The sequence below is a fragment of the Microtus oregoni genome, unplaced genomic scaffold (assembly GCF_018167655.1).
Source record: "Microtus oregoni isolate MIOR12 unplaced genomic scaffold, Mior012 000053F_ref0000044, whole genome shotgun sequence".
Classification (NCBI taxonomy): domain Eukaryota; kingdom Metazoa; phylum Chordata; class Mammalia; order Rodentia; family Cricetidae; genus Microtus; species Microtus oregoni.
Genome location: NW_024543829.1, coordinates 8,238,269 through 8,256,904, shown reverse-complemented (window position 1 = coordinate 8,256,904; position 18,636 = coordinate 8,238,269). Strand labels below are relative to the sequence as shown.

Here is an 18,636-nt window from a genome sequence, read left to right as displayed (position 1 = left end):
TCTCCAGCTAATGGCAAGCCTAAATCTGACTAAAAACCTGAATGTCACTTTGTGAAATGTTTATTTAGACACCATAAATAAAACATATAAATTGTTTATTTTCTTTTGATGTGAATCAAAATGAGTGTCTACACCCCTAAACCTCTCTCCTCTCTACTTCTTCCTTCTTCCTTACAATGTTGCTTCATAAATGTTATGAGTTTTAGCCCAGCTCATGTTCCAAATATATAATTACCTTTAGGAGGACAACATGTATATTTAGAAAGAAATTGTTACTGCACTGGAAACATCATATTTAGGGTTTGCTATCATTTAATTTAGCAATGTGTTTTTAGTTTAAGTAGCAAACGTATTCTCTACAAGTTTTCTCGGTTAAAACACCCACATTTTTCTTATTTTATGTCTTTGTTTGATATAGTATTATCATTTTATTTAAATTATGATCTAAAACCTTGGCTAATATAATTTTATTTTATAGCTAAGGGCTCATAAGTGTCTTTAAATGTTGAAATGAAAAATATAAAGGAAATTAAAATGAACAATAATCATATCACAATAATTCTGCAGAACATTTTTGTTGGAGTTTGTTATATAATACAAGTTATATAATGTTATATGATAACATTAGCGTTGTTAATACGTCTAGGACGTAAAGCGGTGAAGCTCCTGAATATTCTGTGTTAGCTACCTGCCATGGTACAAAGACAAGCAGAGACAGAAGTCTCCTGCATCACTGGTACCTTTGTAAAATGAGCAGAGATGGACCTGAAGGCACATTGCTGTAGTATCAACACACAGCAGGCTGGAGCAGCGGATTGGGAATTCAAGTCCAGTTTGAAGTATGTTATGAGAGCTTATCTTAAACAAAACAAGACAAAAACTGTCTACGTTCAGTTTATCTGTTGGCCTACCTTTCCTCATCTATACATGATTTTAAGGTCCATTCTTTGTTCAATCAATTCCCTTTCCATTTGCCTTGAATCTTATTAATTATTTTCATCCCGAGAAGGGCAAATTTAAAAAGGGTTAAATCTGAATGAAACAAAAATATTATTTCTGGATTGCTTTCCTTTGATTGGGTAAAAGTCCAGCAAAGAAAAATTTATTTGCTAGTGTGTAAATGAAATAAAGAAATAATAAGAAAGGAAAGGACATGATCATACTAGGTATGGTGGAAGAGAAAGTTTTTTATAGATCAAAGGGAGATAAGCAGAGACAGGGACATCTAAGAGAAAGTGGACATGACCCTGAGCCGTCTGAGGACAGGGGAAGAGAAGGGAACCAGGTGCAGCAGCCAGGAGACCCAAACAGGGTAGAGTCCAGGTAACCAAAATAGTTGGATTGTATAGGGAAGGGAAAGGCAGCCCCTGGAAGGGAGAAGCTTGGGGTAGCAGACTGGGTATGCCAGCCAGGTCTGCTTTGATATGTTAAACAGGCACCTTAGCCCTCTGTCCAGAGTTTGAAAGCTACCAGTGGGAACTCTTTATGGTGAGTTTATTCGTGGCTCTTCCTCTCTGAGACTTCATATAAGGCATATCGATTATGGTATGGTGTTCATTTGTCCTACGGTTTATTCTAGAAGATTTCAAAGTTACTGTTGGGGGTTTATTAAATCAAACATGTTAGCTAATGTGATCCACTGAGATGAATTGTTTTGGCTAGAATCAGTGAATCCTCTTGGGTACGTTCTCTAAGCGGTGAGTATTTGGAGAGAAAGAGCTAGCCTGGAGATTGGAAATTTGGTCAATATAGTTAATTATAACAAATAAGGGTTAGTATTATTCTTAGCACTTGCAGTGGTCTGTTAAATTCCAATAATGATACAAGAATCTAACCATATATTTTGTGTGTGTCCATGTGTGCTCACATGCACCTGTGTGCATCTGTGTGGAGACCAGAGGCAACCTTGGCTGTCACTCTTCATCTGCATTCGCTTCTTTTTTTTGACGCAGTCTTTCTCATTGGCCTGGAACTTGCTAAGTTAGGCTGGCTGGCCATTGAGTCCAAGGTCCCAACACGGGAACTGTCAGTGTGCACCACATGCATGCATTTCTTCATGAGCTGAATTCTGTGCCTTGAACTCAGGTCTACTTGCTTGCAAGTCTAGCATATATCCAAGCTATCTTTCCAGCTCAGATCCTATGTATTTTTTGATGATTGCTAATGAAGAAGACCCTTTTGCATGTAAAATTAAACCAGTATGACCTAAATCTTGTTCCATACTTGTTTTATAAATGAAAGCTTTTTTAAAGTCGTAAGTGTTGTTAGTTATGCAGGTTAGTTCATTTTGCCCATGGCTTCCGTATGTGGAATACTGTACTGTGATCATGTGTTCACTCCCATCCACCCCTTCTATTATCCGGTCCCTCCCCACTCCCTCTAATTTCTTCCTCCTTCCATTATAGACCCTCTTTTTAGCATCATCTTCATGTATTTTTTAATTTTGTTTTTCTTTAAGCTTCACTTATGAAAGAAATCCTGTGACGCTTGTTTTTCTGGTATCTGGATTATACATTTTGCTTACATAGCGTCCTCCCGTCCATTGTCTTCAAATGACACGATTTCATTTTTCTCTAGCTGACTTTATGCTACTATGTATATGTGCCATGTTTTTTATTTATTTTTCATTTGTTGACAAGTTTCCCATCTTAATTTCACAGCTTGACTGATGGAACACAGCAAACTTTATGTATGAGCTTCATTCCCTTCAACCAGATACCCACCAGTAGTGTAATTGCATCATATTCCAGTTCTCTTGTGGTTTTTGTTGTTTTGATTTTTAAAAGTAACTTCTCTACTGCTTTCCTAGTGGCAGTGTTTACTCACTTTCCCACCAATTATGTATTAGGGTTCTTTTCTCCCTGTGTTTCACCAACATTTCTTACCCCCTCCCTAAAATAGTAATAATATTATTAATGTAAAGTACAGCCATGCTCACCGTTTTGAAAAAGAATTTCAATGTCATTATGATTTGCAATTCTCTGGCAGCTAAAGTATTAAGTATTTTTCATTTATTTCTTAGCAACTTATATTTTATTTTTGCTTTTTCATTTGTCCTTTTTTTGAAAATGTTTGTTTAGATCATTTTCTCATTTTTAATTGATTACTCTTGTTGGGTGTTAAAAGCATTCTAGAGATCTTGAGACACGGCTCAGCAGTTAATCAGACTCCACTTTACAGAACCTGCAACAGTTAGTTGTTACTCCAAGTCCAGGGCATCTGATGCTCACTTCTAGCTTCCCGGGGCTCTTGCATGCGCAAATGTGCACACAGATACACACATTATTAGAAATAAATCTTTAAGGATGTTTATTGTTTTCTTTGTGTATTCTGTAGTTAATCCTGTTAGATAAATATCTGGCAAGGACTTATCTTTCGTTCTTTAAGTTGTCCGTTCATTCTGTTGATTGTTGCATTTGCTGTAAAGAAGTTTGGAAGTTTATATGATTCAATATTTAAATTCTTGATTTTGTTCCCTAGGATTTTGGAGTCCTATTCAGGAAATCCTTGCTATAATCTTGACGAGTTCTCTTGTTCTTTTCAACTATTAGTTTCAAGTCTTTCATAAAGGTCCGTGATGCATTTTCTGCTGGTATTTATAAAATTGGAGAGGTATGGGTTTGGTTTCAATCTCCATGTGATGTCCAGTTTGCTTAGCACTGTTTGTCTGATGTGTGTTTGGGGATCTTGTCAAGAATCAGCTGCTACTGTATTGATTTGGTTCTGAGTTTTCTAGTCCATGGTTTCCGTGTCTGTCTTTATCAAGTAGCGATGCTATCTCTATTGCCCATAAGTGCGTTTGAAGTCAGCTATTGTCATGCATTCATCATTGGTTTTCTTGCTCATCACAGCTTTGATAATTTTGAGGTTTCTTTTGCTTATAGTTGAATTGGGTTGTTTGCTTGCTTGCTTGTTTATTTTCTAGTTCTGTGAGGACTCCACTGGTATTTTCTTGTGGATTGCATTTAATTTGCAGGGTTCTTTTGATGTTATGGCTATTTTAATAGTATTAATTCTCTCAATACATAAACAAGGAAGTTTTTTTTCATATTCTAGATTGTAGCAACCCTTCATTTCCTTGATATTTTCATTCCTACGTATTTCATTTTAATCTCTTGATGCTATTGTAAATTAGTTGTTGTATAGAAAACCTATTAATTTTTATGTTGATTTTGTTTCCTGTTGCTTTGTTGGTTTTGTTTATAGTTCTGCGAGTCTTGATGGAGTCTTGAGGGCGTTACAGGTGTATCATACCATCAGCAAATAAGGATGACTTGGCTTCCTCTTTTCACTGTCTTCTTCTGTTTTTGTCTCTCACCTAATTTTCTGGTTAATATTTCATTGGTGTTTATCTGACGTGTTGGACAGTAATAATGAGAATGGACACTCTTCTGTCTTTAGACAGATTTAGTATTGCTCACTGTGGGTTTGTACAGGACACAGCCGTGGTCATTTGTATAAATACCGCCCGTGGCTGCTTTTCACTGTGACATGGCAGACTTGCAGCCAAGTTAAAGTTTGGCTATGAGCCAAATCAAAAGAATCTGCAATTCAGGACTAAGGAGCTAGCTCATTCAGTATGCTGCTTGCTCTGAGGGCACAAGACTCTGAGTTCCATCCCTGTCACCCAGTCAAAGGATAAAAGCCTGGAATGGTGCCCTGTGCTTAGGTCCCTCTCACTGAGCAGTCTCACTGAGACCTCCCTGGCCTGGCACCTAACATAAAGGATGACCTCAGGCCAATGAGAGGCCCTGTCTCAAAAGCAGGAGTACAGTACCCCTGGAGCTGGTCCTAGGATCCAGACATGCACACGCTCTCATGCACTCGCACAACGAGCACTCCACCACAGGGCCATGTGCACACACATGCGTGCGCGCATACACACACACACATCCACCTACAATGTATATTAGTATTCTCTTTTATACGGAAAGTCTGCCGTTCCTCCCTGCTGTCACTGGCTTCTCAGTATTCAGAAGGAACTAAGTGTAGCTGTCATACACATCTCCCACACCAAAAAGTCTAAGTATTAGAAAATTCTTATGTTTATGTGTGTGTTTTATAACTACATCTATGTGTGCTTACATTTTCTTGTCAGTTGGTATTATTTGTATTTAACATTCTATTTTTCGATTGTGATAGCAAAATGAAAATTTTTTTAAAGAATCTTTCCAAGCAAAATACTTTCTCACTACACATAATTTTTTTCTCATATAGGGCTAATTTTTTTATTCTTTTGCTGTTGGAAAACAGATTTGTTTTATATTAGAGCACAAACAATTTCACAGGGGTAATTTAATGGAATAATAGGTATTATACTTGACTATGTTTCATGTCACAGGTATTCATGTTTTAATATATCATTCAGTTTATCTGCAATCCTAAATTTATTATGGAGTCAATTATATGGTTATTAAAATATGACTATCTTAATAGTTTATTGGTTACTTACTGAAGAATTGATTTACGTTTGATGGCATAAAAATAGAGATAACTCTATCACTTGGCTGGGACAGAAGTCTATGGTTGACCTAAACCTGTCTCATCACACAGCAGAAATTTGATGGCATATTTGGAGGTCATATCATTTCACTCTTTATGCATACTTTTGCCCAAGATTTTGTTAATCTTTCTGGAAAATTGTGTTCGCTTTTATCTTATTTAATCAGTTCTCCACTTAAAATTTATTAGCAAGACTTCCCTGGTATATAATGAAATTACTGCAGAGCAGAAATAGTGTTTTATGAATCACAACACTGGCTGAGGAGAGGCTTCTGTAACTGCTAACACTGTTGCTACATTTCCAATCCCATTCATATTATTATTCCTTTAGATCAGGTAAGTATGAGATGCTTATTTTCACGGGTACATTCTTGTCTAGCTCTCTTTACTTCAGCTTTAATGTTGTGATCTTGAGCAAAGGGCATGTATGTTTTTTGTGTGTTTACATTCCTGTCCACATTCATAGTGCTTATGAATTTACATGACAGTGTGTTGCTATAGCCACCAGTTGAACTCATTCAATTCATTTTCTGCTTTTGTGTTTTTCAATGTATATATTTTTGAAAAAAAAATGATCTTCCCATGAATTCTCTTTATGGAAATCATACTTTTAATATGTTCCATATATTATATATAATATATATATTAGGTTTAGCTAAATGAATTTAGTTTTAAATTCCAATCAGAATTTACAAACCTATCTAAAATTGATTGATTTTGACATAATAACCATTACTGAAAACACTGATCTACGTTTATAATGGGCTTATCATTCATTTTTATCAGTTATATATTCTGTTTTAGTTGTTTTCAGTAGTATTTTGTATATTTACCAGCATGATGTCATCAAAAGTGCATTCCATAAACTTATTTTTAAATTTTAATTATAGAAATTTCAAATTCACAAGTTCCTGATAACCAGATTTCTAGTGTACTCTAGGAAAACTGGCTTTAACACAAAGCCTGATTTCATGGCAGTAGTTTAGAAAGAAGTTCAGGTTGAAATTGCATGTGGGAAACAGTTAGAAACCAACGCAAACCAATTAGATTTACATGGTGGATTGAGAGCCAAAGTTCTTGTGCCAAAATTGTGTACTACCAAATACATTCTTTACGACAGAGATGTACCAGTGTATTTTATCTAGGTTTTTTCTCTTCTAATGCAAGTATATTTTATTCAGGTTGAAGTTATTATGTTTAGTAGTCATGCTTTTATTTACCAAAATGCATAGTTTAACTTAAAATATAGCCAATACATTTAATTTATATCTGCTACGTTGAGTGGATATAGCATACCAGCCTCACGTTCCTTCTTTTATACATCCTGATTAGGATTTGGAAGTAAGAACTGAAAATTAATTTTATGGGTTTTTTTCTACTTGATAGGTGCTATGGATATAGAGGAGAGAAATCGTCAAATGAAAATTAACAAATACAAACAGGTAGCCGGATCAGATCCCAGACTGGAGCAAGATTACCATTCGAAGGCAAGACAATTTTCTTTTTAAAAGTTGTAAACTAGTCAATCCTATGAAGCTGCCTAGATGAGTCAGACACAGCATACATGCAATGGCCCAGTGGGATGAAGTGCTAACATGTGTAATGTGTTTGTGTACCAGCTCATAGGGATATACTTCTCCTCCTTATTAGAATTACGGTATTATAGAGCACATAAAGTAAAATATCTAAAGATCAAAGCTTTTAGATTTTTTAATTTTATAAAATTTGTATCCCTTCAAAACAGTTTAGGGAAGTCTTCATTATTATCCTGTAGTGTGTGTGTGTCTGTGGTTTTTTTTAACACATAGTTTCTCTTTTACTACTTTGGTATTTTAGTTAAATTGGGTTTATTACTGAGTTATTGGAGCAACCATATGCTTAGGAGTTTCAAAAGGTGTTTTAGCAAGTATATTTTTAAATTATCTTCTGGGTATAAGTTGAGATAAGCGGTCTAGCCAGGAAGAAAATTAAAAATGTTATTTATCTTTCTTTTCATAGCCTTTATATTTTTAAAGACATTTTAGAATCATATTTTTGTATAACACGAGTTTCCTGTTCACTATAATTATTGCATATCATATTCTCAATAATATCATCATTTTAGAAAAGAGTGTCATAAAAAACAAAAGCCAGGACAAAGTGAGGGAAAGTATCTGGAGATGTTAAGTTGATGACCAAGTGTGACAGGCAGCAGAGGGGGTGGGGCTAGAGGGGGTAGGGCTAGAGGGGGTGGGGCTACCCGAGTGGTAGAACACTCGCCTACACTAAGATGCTCTTGACACAATCATTTGTTCCGTTTGTAAACAAACAGCAAATAAATGAATCAAGGAAGCAAGCAAAGGCAAGCAAGGCAGAAGTACAGTTGGTCGAAGGAGCTGCACCACTCATATAGTCAGAAATAAGTCCTAATACCAGCACTGGGGAGGCAGAGGCAGGCAGATCTATGTGAGTCGGATGTATATGAGCCAGCCTGGGCTACAAAGTGAGTTCCAGGCCAGCCAAGGCTACACAGTGAGACCTTGTTTGAAAACAATGAACAGTAAATAAATAAATGAATAAATAAGCAAGCCAACAAGTCCTCTAGAAGCAGGAGCAATGGTTCTCAGCAGGGTCCCTAAGAGTCCAGCTCTCAAGAAACCCTTCTCAGGGTCCAGTCAAAGACACCACAATAAGCGAAGAGGGGTAAAGTCTCGGAGTTAAGAAATCTACTCATAACAGAATCTGTCTGTCCATGTTTCTCTGTTCTTCCTTTTGTTACAAACGTTCCCGGTAATATATACCCTTAAAACTCAGCAATTCCCCAGCCCCCCAGCTCCCCATAAAAAAAAAAAAGAAAAAGAAAAAAGATAAAGGTTTTCACACACACACATCTCTGGCTGTCAGCTCAAAAGTGGGAGTGGCTGGTGCATGTCTGGTGAAACTCCTTAATGAAGAAAGAAATAAACCATCAGGGGTTTATAGAGGGGAAAGTTAGTGCATTATTCTACATTCTTTTAGATAAAAGAGATAAAACGTTTGGATTCAGTAAAGTTATGAATAGGGCACAGATTGTATTTAAATCAGTGTGCCTCTTCTTTTCTCCCAACAAGCATAGAGGATAACTAGTAACCAGGCAACCTATATAAATAGTCAGGCTCCTGATCTGATTAGCACCTTCACCCTCTGCTCCAGACCTATGGGCCTAGCTCTGGAGTTTACACTTATTGCTCTAAGCTGTAGAAACAAAAGACTATATTGTCAGTTCCAGGGTGTGTTGCTATCGGCCACTCTGATGGTGGGTGGGTGGTTGTGGGTCCGTGGCTCCAGCAGGAAGTGAGTCTTCTCAGGTGCTGTCAATGATCTCTTCCGCTGTCCTTGAGAGTGAAACACAAGCAGTAAATTTCCTGAACTAAAATCATCAAGAACAGGGAGGTGAACGTGAGCATAAGGAGTTAGGAATCGTTTAATGAAGATTAATTTAGAGTCATGTGTTCCTTGTCTATAAGTGACTTAAGACCAGGACAGCAGCTTGGGCAAGTAGTAATTCTATGTCCTTGAATATCTGTGAATATCTTAAATAGAATGATCTTGCCTTGGACCTAAACACTGATCAAATGCCTGCTGATAAAGGTAAGTGCAGGTAGGCAGATCTCTGCTTTCACCTAGGAGAGAGGAATGGAGGCCAGGCAGTGAGAAACTGTTTTTATTTAAGGGTAGCTAGGGGAAGTAAGCCCCAAAGGCATAGGAGACAGTTTTGAACTGTGGGAATTAATTCCCAAATATGTAACAAAAGGGGAGTCAGCTACAACAAAAATCTACAGCAAAAAACAGCCATTTTATTTACGAAGCAATAACGCCAAAATTTCCTTAAATATGGTTTAAGCTTTACCAGGGCTCCTGGCTCTGATAAGTCACTCATGAAAAGACAGCTGAGCAATTACTGTATTGTTGTAGCTTGTAGCAGGTTCTTATTTGAAATACCTGACAAGTTTATTTCAGATTCTTGGAACAAAAAGATGTTATAGGTATGGCTAAGAATTTTTGTTCCCCAAAACATAAATTTGAAGTCCTCACCACTCTTATGTAACTGAATGCTTAAAGTTCCAAATTTTTATTACCTTTGAACTAAACATTTTAGGTTTGGATAAAGCTTGAGTACTAATATAGAACTGGTTATACTGAGCAAGATAACTTCATAGTTTTCAAAGTGTAATTCCACAGCACCTGGGGACATTTTAAAAGTGCAATTCTCTGCATCCTTCATGCCCGAGAAATATCCCTTCAGATGATTCGGACATAGACTAAAGTTTTAAAACTGTTGTTCTCCTGTGAAGAGATTCTGAAATTTAGTTTTTATAATGGAAGTAGTTGGCTAGAAACTAGAGATGAATTATTATTAAAAATTGGAGTCTTTATTTTTAGAGTAAATTATCTTACTTTTGTAAGACCTCATATGGAGTTTGACTAATCTACCAGAGCTCAACAAAAATCACACCATTCCTTCTCCTGCTGCTAGGATTTTGTACTCAGCTCACTCTAAAATATCATCCTGTCACTCAGGGACAGCTGCACTTGCTTCCTAGTGTGGAACTCTCCTTGCTTGGTGCACTGACTCCAGTGACCTCTAGGTTAGCCTTGGTACCCTGTCCCCAGTCATCTCTAGGTTAACCTTTCTTTATTAAAGATAAAAAAAAATTACAGAGTAATTTCTCAGTCAAGATTAAGTTACTTTTAGTTTCCATATTAATAGCTTTTTAGATCAAAATTTTAAGAACCATGTCTTCTTTTGAACAAGAGGCACTCACACCTCTAGTCTTTCCTTACCGATTTTGATTTTTTTATGAGTCACTTGCAAAAGCAACTATTGGATTATGTATTTCAATATGCTATATCCAGTACCCCCCAAAAATTCTAACCTAATAAAGGAACTACTACAAAGTATTGTAAGTAAGGTAATCAATTGTTAAAAAATATATGAAGTTAGATTTTTGACTTATAAAATAATAGAAACTTTAGTAGCCTGTTACAAAATATAGAAAGCAGGGATATCTACTGATAGAAATGAAGAAAGGTTAGATAACTTACTGTTTTAAAATATAAAAAAAATTTTGACTGTAAATATAGAGAGATGAGGAAATAGCTTACAAAACAGAAGTTGGGTTATGTCATATATAATGTAGAGAGCTTAGGTGAGCCACATTAGAAAGTTGGCTTATGTCATGTATAACGTAGAGAGCTTAGGTGAGCCACATTAGAAAGTTGGCTTATGTCATGTATAACGTAGAGAGCTTAGGTGAGCCACATTAGAAAGTTGACTTATGTCATGTATAACGTAGAGAGCTTAGGTGAGCCACATTAGAAAGCACAGGGAGGCCATGCACACGAGCCTCAGTCATCCACTGATCCTGGGAATGTTCTCTATAGCTCACCCAGTTTGTCAGTTTTGGGATAACCGGCATGGAGCTGAAAGCTTTCCACGTATAAAGCACATGCTACCCTTTTAGCTACAATGCTGGAGTGTTGCTGACGGTATTATCAAATTCTGTATCGAATCGTATTAAATATTAGTCTAGTTTTTAAAATCCCTAGAATCTACTTTGTTACCCCTCTCAGGATTTCTCAAGTCTTCTGTGTGGATAATTCTAAATAACTCTTAATAAACCCACAATAGTAACAAACCCTCCTTAGTGATTCTCTTTCAAAGCATCCTGCTAAGCCAAAGTCTTTCTAGAAACATTTTTCGTATTCTCAGAAACCGGAAGCAGGCGGTATTTTTAATAAGAATATAAAGGAATATGTACATGTGATTTCTATTTAATCAGATTTTCTCATTTTTCCTCAAAGAAGAGTATGACATTCCAGTCAATGTATTAGTCATGAATTTTCTCCCATCTTGAATGTGATTCCTTCCATTCTTGGCAGTGATTTATTGATTAACTTATTTTTCATCTTCAAAATTCATGTTCTCTTCTTTGGTTCAGAAACATGTAATTTGTCTTTGTAACTTAGCAGCACAAATGATAGTTGATCTGTGACTTATAGAGTGATAAATTAGCATAATAATTCATAATTAAATATTAAATAGCATGGAGAATTATATAATATTTAAATATATAATATTTATTTTTGAATTAGCTTTATTTGGCATTTTGGATCATTTTCAAAACAATTCAATAAAAAGATTTGTTTTTACTATTTTACAAATAATAGCATACAACTCATTAGCACAGACTTATAATGAACCTCAAAGATTTTTCTCTATAATAATGTTCTTTTTTAGAGGACATTTTATGGGAAAAATTGTCCATTATCAACATGATGTTATCTTCTATTATAGTATCTACGCTGTAATTTTATGATTTTACCACACACAGTGAAAAAGCAATATAACTCATAAATTGTTGCAGTATATTCAAATATAGATCAAAAACCTATAATGCACTTAACCTATAATCTCAAAGGCTGTTCTATTCATCGAGTTCAGTGAGTTGGTTCTGCGGAAGACAGGATGGTTCATCCTTCACTCATGCACAGCCTGTTGTCAGACACTGCCTACATGTGTCTTGTCATGTGCCCTTAAGTTTCTACTTTGATAAGCAGTTGCTCACACCTCTCATAAACATGCGTAACATATTCCAATTAAATCCATTTAAATACAATGCAGATACCAGTACAGGTACATATTTAATAATAAGTACAATTAAAACTAAAGTTAATGGAGCCATAAATGCAAATATTTTAGACAATTTTCAAAATTGTCACAATTAATTTAACTGTTATATGTTATGACAACTAATAGAGGAGATCAGCTGACGCTTGTTAGGAGTGCTGCCACATGGGTGTTAGGAGTGACCACACAAGGGTGTTGTAGGAGGCCGCCCAGACTCCCCAAATAATCACACAGTAACTATATTATTTACATCACTGCTTGGGCAATCACTTAAGTGTATTTCTAGCTAGCTCTTACATTTAGTATTAACCTATTTCCAGAATTTTATATTTTACCACAAGGCTCGTGGCCTACTGGCATGGTTCCAGGGTGTCTGCCTCTGGCGGAGGTTCCATGGCTTCTCCTGACTCTGCCTTCTTTCTCCCAGCATTCAGTTTTCTTTTCCCTGCCTACCTATATTATGCCCTGCCCAGGCCTAAGACAGTTTTTTTTTTTTTTGCGTTCACAGATTTCTCCTTTTTTTTTTTTAAGACAGTTTTTTTATTAACCAATGCTATTCACAAGCATACAGAGGGGAATCTCACATCATGAGTGTTTATGCATAAATTCTTGACAAGTTAAGCATAGTCCCACTGGGGCACCAGTTCTGAAGTCCAGCATGGAGCCAAGCAGACTTCCCTGGGTGGTTTGGGTGACTTTGGCCCTTTACCCTCAGTTTCTTTATCTGTTAATAGTATTGGGAAGAAGCTTCATGGGCCAGTGTGATGGTAGCTATAGGGAAAGATGTGCTTTGCGCTTAGTAAGTGCCCAGTAACGACACAGATGGTATTGGTTTTCTGCTAATAGTGACGTAATTAAATATAATAATAGGCGATGCAAAGGAAGTGATGGATCCAAATAAAATTCAAAAAATAACTGAGCCAATGGGGGAATCTAGGGTGGGACAAATACCCTTAAGTGTTTCCTTCATTCTATAGTAGATTAAATCAACCAAAATATAAAAGGAAAATAATATAAAGTGTGAGAATTCATGAACCTTGAAATGACATCCAAATTATAAAAAATAAAACAGCTTTAACACATGATTAGTATTTATAAACAAAATTCTGAAGTAAGAAGTTATACTGCCAAAGTTGACATTCTATCCTGTAACGTCCCTATGATTAACAGTACACATTTCACATACTTAATTCTGAGACTCATAAATAAACTGAAAGCTGATAGATTAGACTTACATAAGGCAAAATTTAAAATACAGATTAAATACCCTTATACAGATTATTAAGATGTATAAAACTCATGAATTCTAGGTAAGATTTAGAAATAGAACAATGAATTTCTGTATGAGTTCTAGAGCACTGACTGAAATACAGTGCTGGGGGAATCTTTCTCTTAAGTAAAATGTTTGAGCAAGCCGCCCAGTGAGTCTGAGCCAGGCTTTACTTCTACTGGAGAGGGAGTTGTGACACACCAGTTCTCAAGAACCATGACAGTCGGGTGCCCATGGGAGCAGGCATCAGTAACGCCTCTCCACCCAGGTCCTCAGGACTCTGTCGTGACGTCCCATGGGAAGTAATGAGCTTCTCTCCCTTCCAGTAAGCCAGTCTTACGCAAAAGTAGGACTCTCATTTTTACAGTTCCTCTCGGCCCTACTCCAGCCTGAGGCCCGACAAAAGACCACACCTAAATTTCTGAAAACTTCTATTTGCCTTTGTCAATTTTTTCTGTTATTGCGTTCATTTTAATAAAACCCTGCACTGAGCAGATTCTATGTCAAAAATCCCAACATACTTCCAGAAACCAGCAGATCTGCTTTGGGGCTGCAAGGAGGCACACAAGGTAAGTGACGCTCCTTGGATGAGTTCTTTCTGCCAAGCCAGCCAGCTAGCCTCCGGGAAAGCCAGTGTGCTGAGTCATGAGTGCTGCCCTTTTGTAGACTACCAAGCAGAGGAAGAGTCAGGAGGTACCGTGTGCGCGGTGGAGATTGCTTTCTCTCTGCTCCTCCACCCTAGCCAGCGCCACACCTTTAATTAATCACCGTGTCCTTTTGCACTCCGCTCTGTGGTCAGTCCTTTTCAAGTGTATTTATGAAGAAAGCTCGGACGAGGCTTTACAGGCCAGTCAGTAATACTAATGGCAGCATACGCAGTACTGTTCTGAGCATGCAAAATATCTACATAGCCGCCCCTTCCAGCCCAGTAAAGAAAGCGTGCACTCCCAATGTTAAATTTGAAAAGTGCCCTAAAAGACAGTCATACATTGGGAAGACAAAGCATTCAGTCATATTTTGAAAATCTTTTTGTCTTATTCTTCCTTTTCTACGTTTATTTTAATGATCTTCTTGAAGGGATAGTTTCCATTTATCTTCAACATCCATCAGATTAGAGTTTTCAGCTAACTAAACATTTTCTGTATTTATATCATTTTCTTATTATTCTTGAAATAAGTAGTAGAAAGGATGAGTATGTCACTGAGGGCAAGGAAGTCTTTGGGCATGCATCCGTTTCTGTTTCCGTGTGTCATCAGTGTCTACAGTAGCAGCCGCACTCGAAGCACTGTGCAGAAATACAGATGTGTGGACAGTTTGGGAGCATCACCCCTAGTTGGCTAAAGAGAACTCCATGGTAAGCTACATAGTCTCCCTCCAGCCCTGCACAGCCTGAGGGGAGTTACCTAGTCCGCTGCAGAGTTGTTTTCCCAGCTGAGTCTGTGTGCACAGAGAGCTGTTACCATGGGGATGTGAGCACCAGCATTATTGGCCAGGACATGGCACTAGCAATGGTGGTGATGGTGACGAAGAGACACTAAGAAGAAGAATGGCCATTTCCAGCAAGCCCAGAGCAGATAGGGAAAATCATCTTTAAGGCAAACATAAAAATAAGGAAGGAGAAAATGTAAAAAGTTACAGTTTTTTGAGAAACCTAAAAGCTTATTTGAATGTTCTTGTATTTTTCCAGTCTGGTCAAATTAGTGTGTTTCTTTCATGTTCTCTGTTGAGCTGGATATCCTTCAATTTTATTTCAAATGTCCATGTGCTAGTATAGTTAGCTAGAAATGCTTGTTTGCACATAATTTATATATATATACCATACAGATACAACACACACATGCACACACACGCACATACACACATGCGCACACACACGCACCATAAAACTGAGCTAGTGAGTTTCTGTCTTTGATGTTTTCATTGATGGAAGCAACTTCTAGTCAAATCTTCATTTCATAGGAATATATATAAAATATTCACAGTAAATAATTTTAATGAAATGTTGGACATTTTATATTTTAATATGTAATTAATCTTTGACTTTCTTTTGAAAAAGTTAGCTTTAATTTCCCCTTTTCCTTAACATGTTGTGTTCATTACTTAACTAAGCACTGTAGATTGAGTAACTTAAATTCCAGGTGTGTATGCCCTCAAGTTTTTGGATGCTAGAGATTTAAAATCCAGGTTAAAAGTTTTGCTTCCTCCCAATGTCCTTCTTGACTTTCCAGTGTAGCCTTTCTCTGGGTTCTCCCCATCTTTTCTCTTTATGCTATGTCCCAACACCAGTTTAAATGGATTAGGGCTCAGCCAAATGACCTCATTTTATCTCCGTCACCTCTAAAAGTCCCTGTCCTCTAATGCAGTCGCGTTCTGATACACTGACTTCCATGTGTGAATTTGGAAGCAGCTCAAGTCAGACCACATCAAATCTTTACAAATTAGCTTATGGTCATTGAAATGACCACTTGGGGGGCTGGAGAGATGTCTCAGGGGCCAAGGGCATACACTGCCCTTGAAGGCCTGAATTTGGTTCCCTCATCCTCAGCGTGACTTACAGCATCTCCAGTTCAGGACCTCCAAGTCCCCTTTCTGGTCTACATGTACCAGATTGTAGGCACTATGCAAGGCTTCCTTAGTATAATGTGGGTGATGGTATTAACCCTGCTAACTGAAACTATAACGGTTTGAGCATTTTGGTTGATTTGTTCCTTTTTTTCTCTCTCTTTCTTCCCGTTTCCCATTCTGTCCTCTGAGATCCTTAGAAAATATTCTGAGTTTGTTCCTGAAAGTTCACTTTAGAAAGCTTCTTAGCTCTGAAATCACATCCAAATGTGGTTCTTTCAACTTGAGTTTTATGCTGACATTCAAGCACAGACTTACTTCTCTCCACTGTTTACCCATTTCCACCTGCAGGCATGCAGTCACGTTTAGTGGTAAGAAGTGCCAACAGAATCTTTTCTTATGAAGAACTTGTTGGAAATGACTGAAACAGCAGCTTATACTTTTGTAGCACCATCTAAAGTGTAATTTCTTATTTTTTCCGTAAATATAATGTTCCTAAAGACTAACAAAAGAAAGAATTTTAAGTAAATTGTATCTGGCTACCTGCAGTTAAAGGGTCAGCCCATGGGCAGTAGCACCATGTGTTAAAAGCACAGTTTGTTCCTGCATTTTCTAAGAATACAGGGAGTAACAATTCTCTTTTACCTCCAGAAAAAAAAAATAACAATTTGTGCTTTTCACATTTGATTTTATTGATCTATCAGAACTGGTGATTTGCTAACATTTAGAATACTTTTTAGGAAATGGCTGAGATGGGCCACAGAAAGGAGTGAAATCTTGCTTAATGTAATCAGGAATTATATTAAAAATAAAGGATAAATGCAATGAAATAATATAGTAAGGTTATTTCATGTAATCTAATAAGATAAAGTGTTGGTGCATAAGTACTACAAACATAAAAATATCAAGAATGGTTTTTGAACTTCTGTCATGGGTGGGTCCTCTCTGAGGACTATGAGCAGCTAGTTTGTATGAGGAGGGTGTCCTTTTCTTCAGTGACAGTCACTGGCACATTGCCCTTGCTCCAGTAAATAACCTCCCACCCACTATCTGGTAAGAAGTAAATAAATAAACTCTGTGGGCACACACAATGGAAGATGTGAAAGTAGGAGGGGCTTCTCGGGAAGAGGGGGTCCAGCAGGGGGTGGGGCAATGATGACTAAAATTTCTCACATAGATTATGAAACTGTCACACAGTTAAGAAGTAAGACATAGAAACAAAAAGAATGTTGAAGTAACACATGGAAACCAATGGATCCTCTGAACCAGTTATGCCCTGGGTACCTGATGGTTATGCGTGTTTTGTTCTGAGTACTGTGCAGCTCCTGATTCTTGTATTTCCAACTAAAATACGCCCTTTTGAGAACAGACAGCACAATTGTCTTTCCAGTTCCTCCAGCTGTGGGCATTGGATGGGGCTAGTCAGGGGTCAATAGGATATTCTTTTTTAGTTTATGTTTGGCTTTCTGAGTGAACATGGAGTGGATAATGAAGGCAAACTAAAATATTATAAACTTATTTTGGGAAAGATTTTGAAAGTGACTTTTTAACATCTGTCTTAATCAGGGTTTCTATTGCTGCAATAAAACACCATGACCAAAAGCAAGTTGGGGAGGAAGGGTTTATTGAGCTTACATTTGACCAAAAGGAAGTCAGGACAGAAACTCAAACAGGGCAGGACCCTGGAGGCAGGAGCTGATGCAGAGGCCATGGAGGGTGCTGCTGACTGGCTTGCTCAGCTGGCTTTGTTTAGTACCCAGGACCACCAGCCCAGGGATGGCACCGCCCACGAGGGGCCGTGTGCTCCCTCAGATACTATATTTTAAGAATACCAGTATCTGTATTATATCCTTCTATACTGCTCTTCTAGATTTTTATGAATTTTATAGTATTATGGGCTTTGAAGATTTTTAAGGCAGTCACTCTGACTAGCAAATGTGTGCCTTTAAAACAAAACTCTACAGAGTTCCAAGAAAGCCAGGACCACGCAGTGAAACCCTGTCTTGGAAAACAGAAAGAATAAAATGCTACTCTAATAAAATATTAAAGATAACAATGAAAGTTAAAGATCAGGAGTTCTGTGTAGAGGCTACCGCCCTGATGCAAACATACCTGGCAGCTGTTCTGTCCAGAACGGTCTCTGTGGAGATCAATCTAGGACTCCTCTTTCTTGTTAAAGGTTAAAGCAGTAGATCTTCCATATTCCCAACACAGTGTTGCCGTGTCTGCCACCTGCTTAGATGTAATGGGCCAGAGGGATTCTCAGGCCGTTTTAAGTTTCATTAATGCCATGTAGATGTCAGATTATTAGTTAGCCTTAGTTCTCCCAGATACAAGTACCTATTCTATTACCTTCCAAGGTACTGATATTTGAAATAAATCCCTACTTTATAGCCCCACTCATTCTATTTCTTCTCTACCTGCCTGCTTCAGATTCTCATAGCTGTGGTCCCGCTGCTGGTGCTCCCATGTCTTATTTCTATAGCAACCCTTGAGATGCTAGCTGGCCACTTCACACCTGGACATGATTAACAAAGCTTACCTATTAGGGTATCTCTTTTCTTAATAAAGCACATAGATATTCATTCTCTAATGAATTGTAAAATTAGGCAGGCAAGTCATGTAATACTTAAAGATGGCTACAGAAGACCAA

At 37.4% G+C, this 18,636-nt stretch overlaps 1 protein-coding gene across 40 annotated transcripts in view; it reads left to right on the top strand.

Moving 5' to 3' along the window:
- Positions 1 to 18,636, top strand: part of Rims2 (regulating synaptic membrane exocytosis 2) — a 386,828-nt gene that overhangs the window by 260,601 nt on the left and 107,591 nt on the right. For 24 of the 40 annotated variants that reach the window (XM_041637522.1, XM_041637525.1, XM_041637533.1 and 21 more), the window contains one exon: positions 6,889 to 6,989. The exons of 15 other annotated variants lie outside the window; for them this stretch is intronic. In XM_041637522.1, coding sequence (XP_041493456.1) covers positions 6,889 to 6,989 — 101 coding nt within the window. Of the gene's footprint in view, positions 1 to 3,480; positions 3,571 to 6,888; positions 6,990 to 18,636 lie in introns of those variants that run through there. One more of the 40 variants, XM_041637561.1, reaches the window with a different exon arrangement.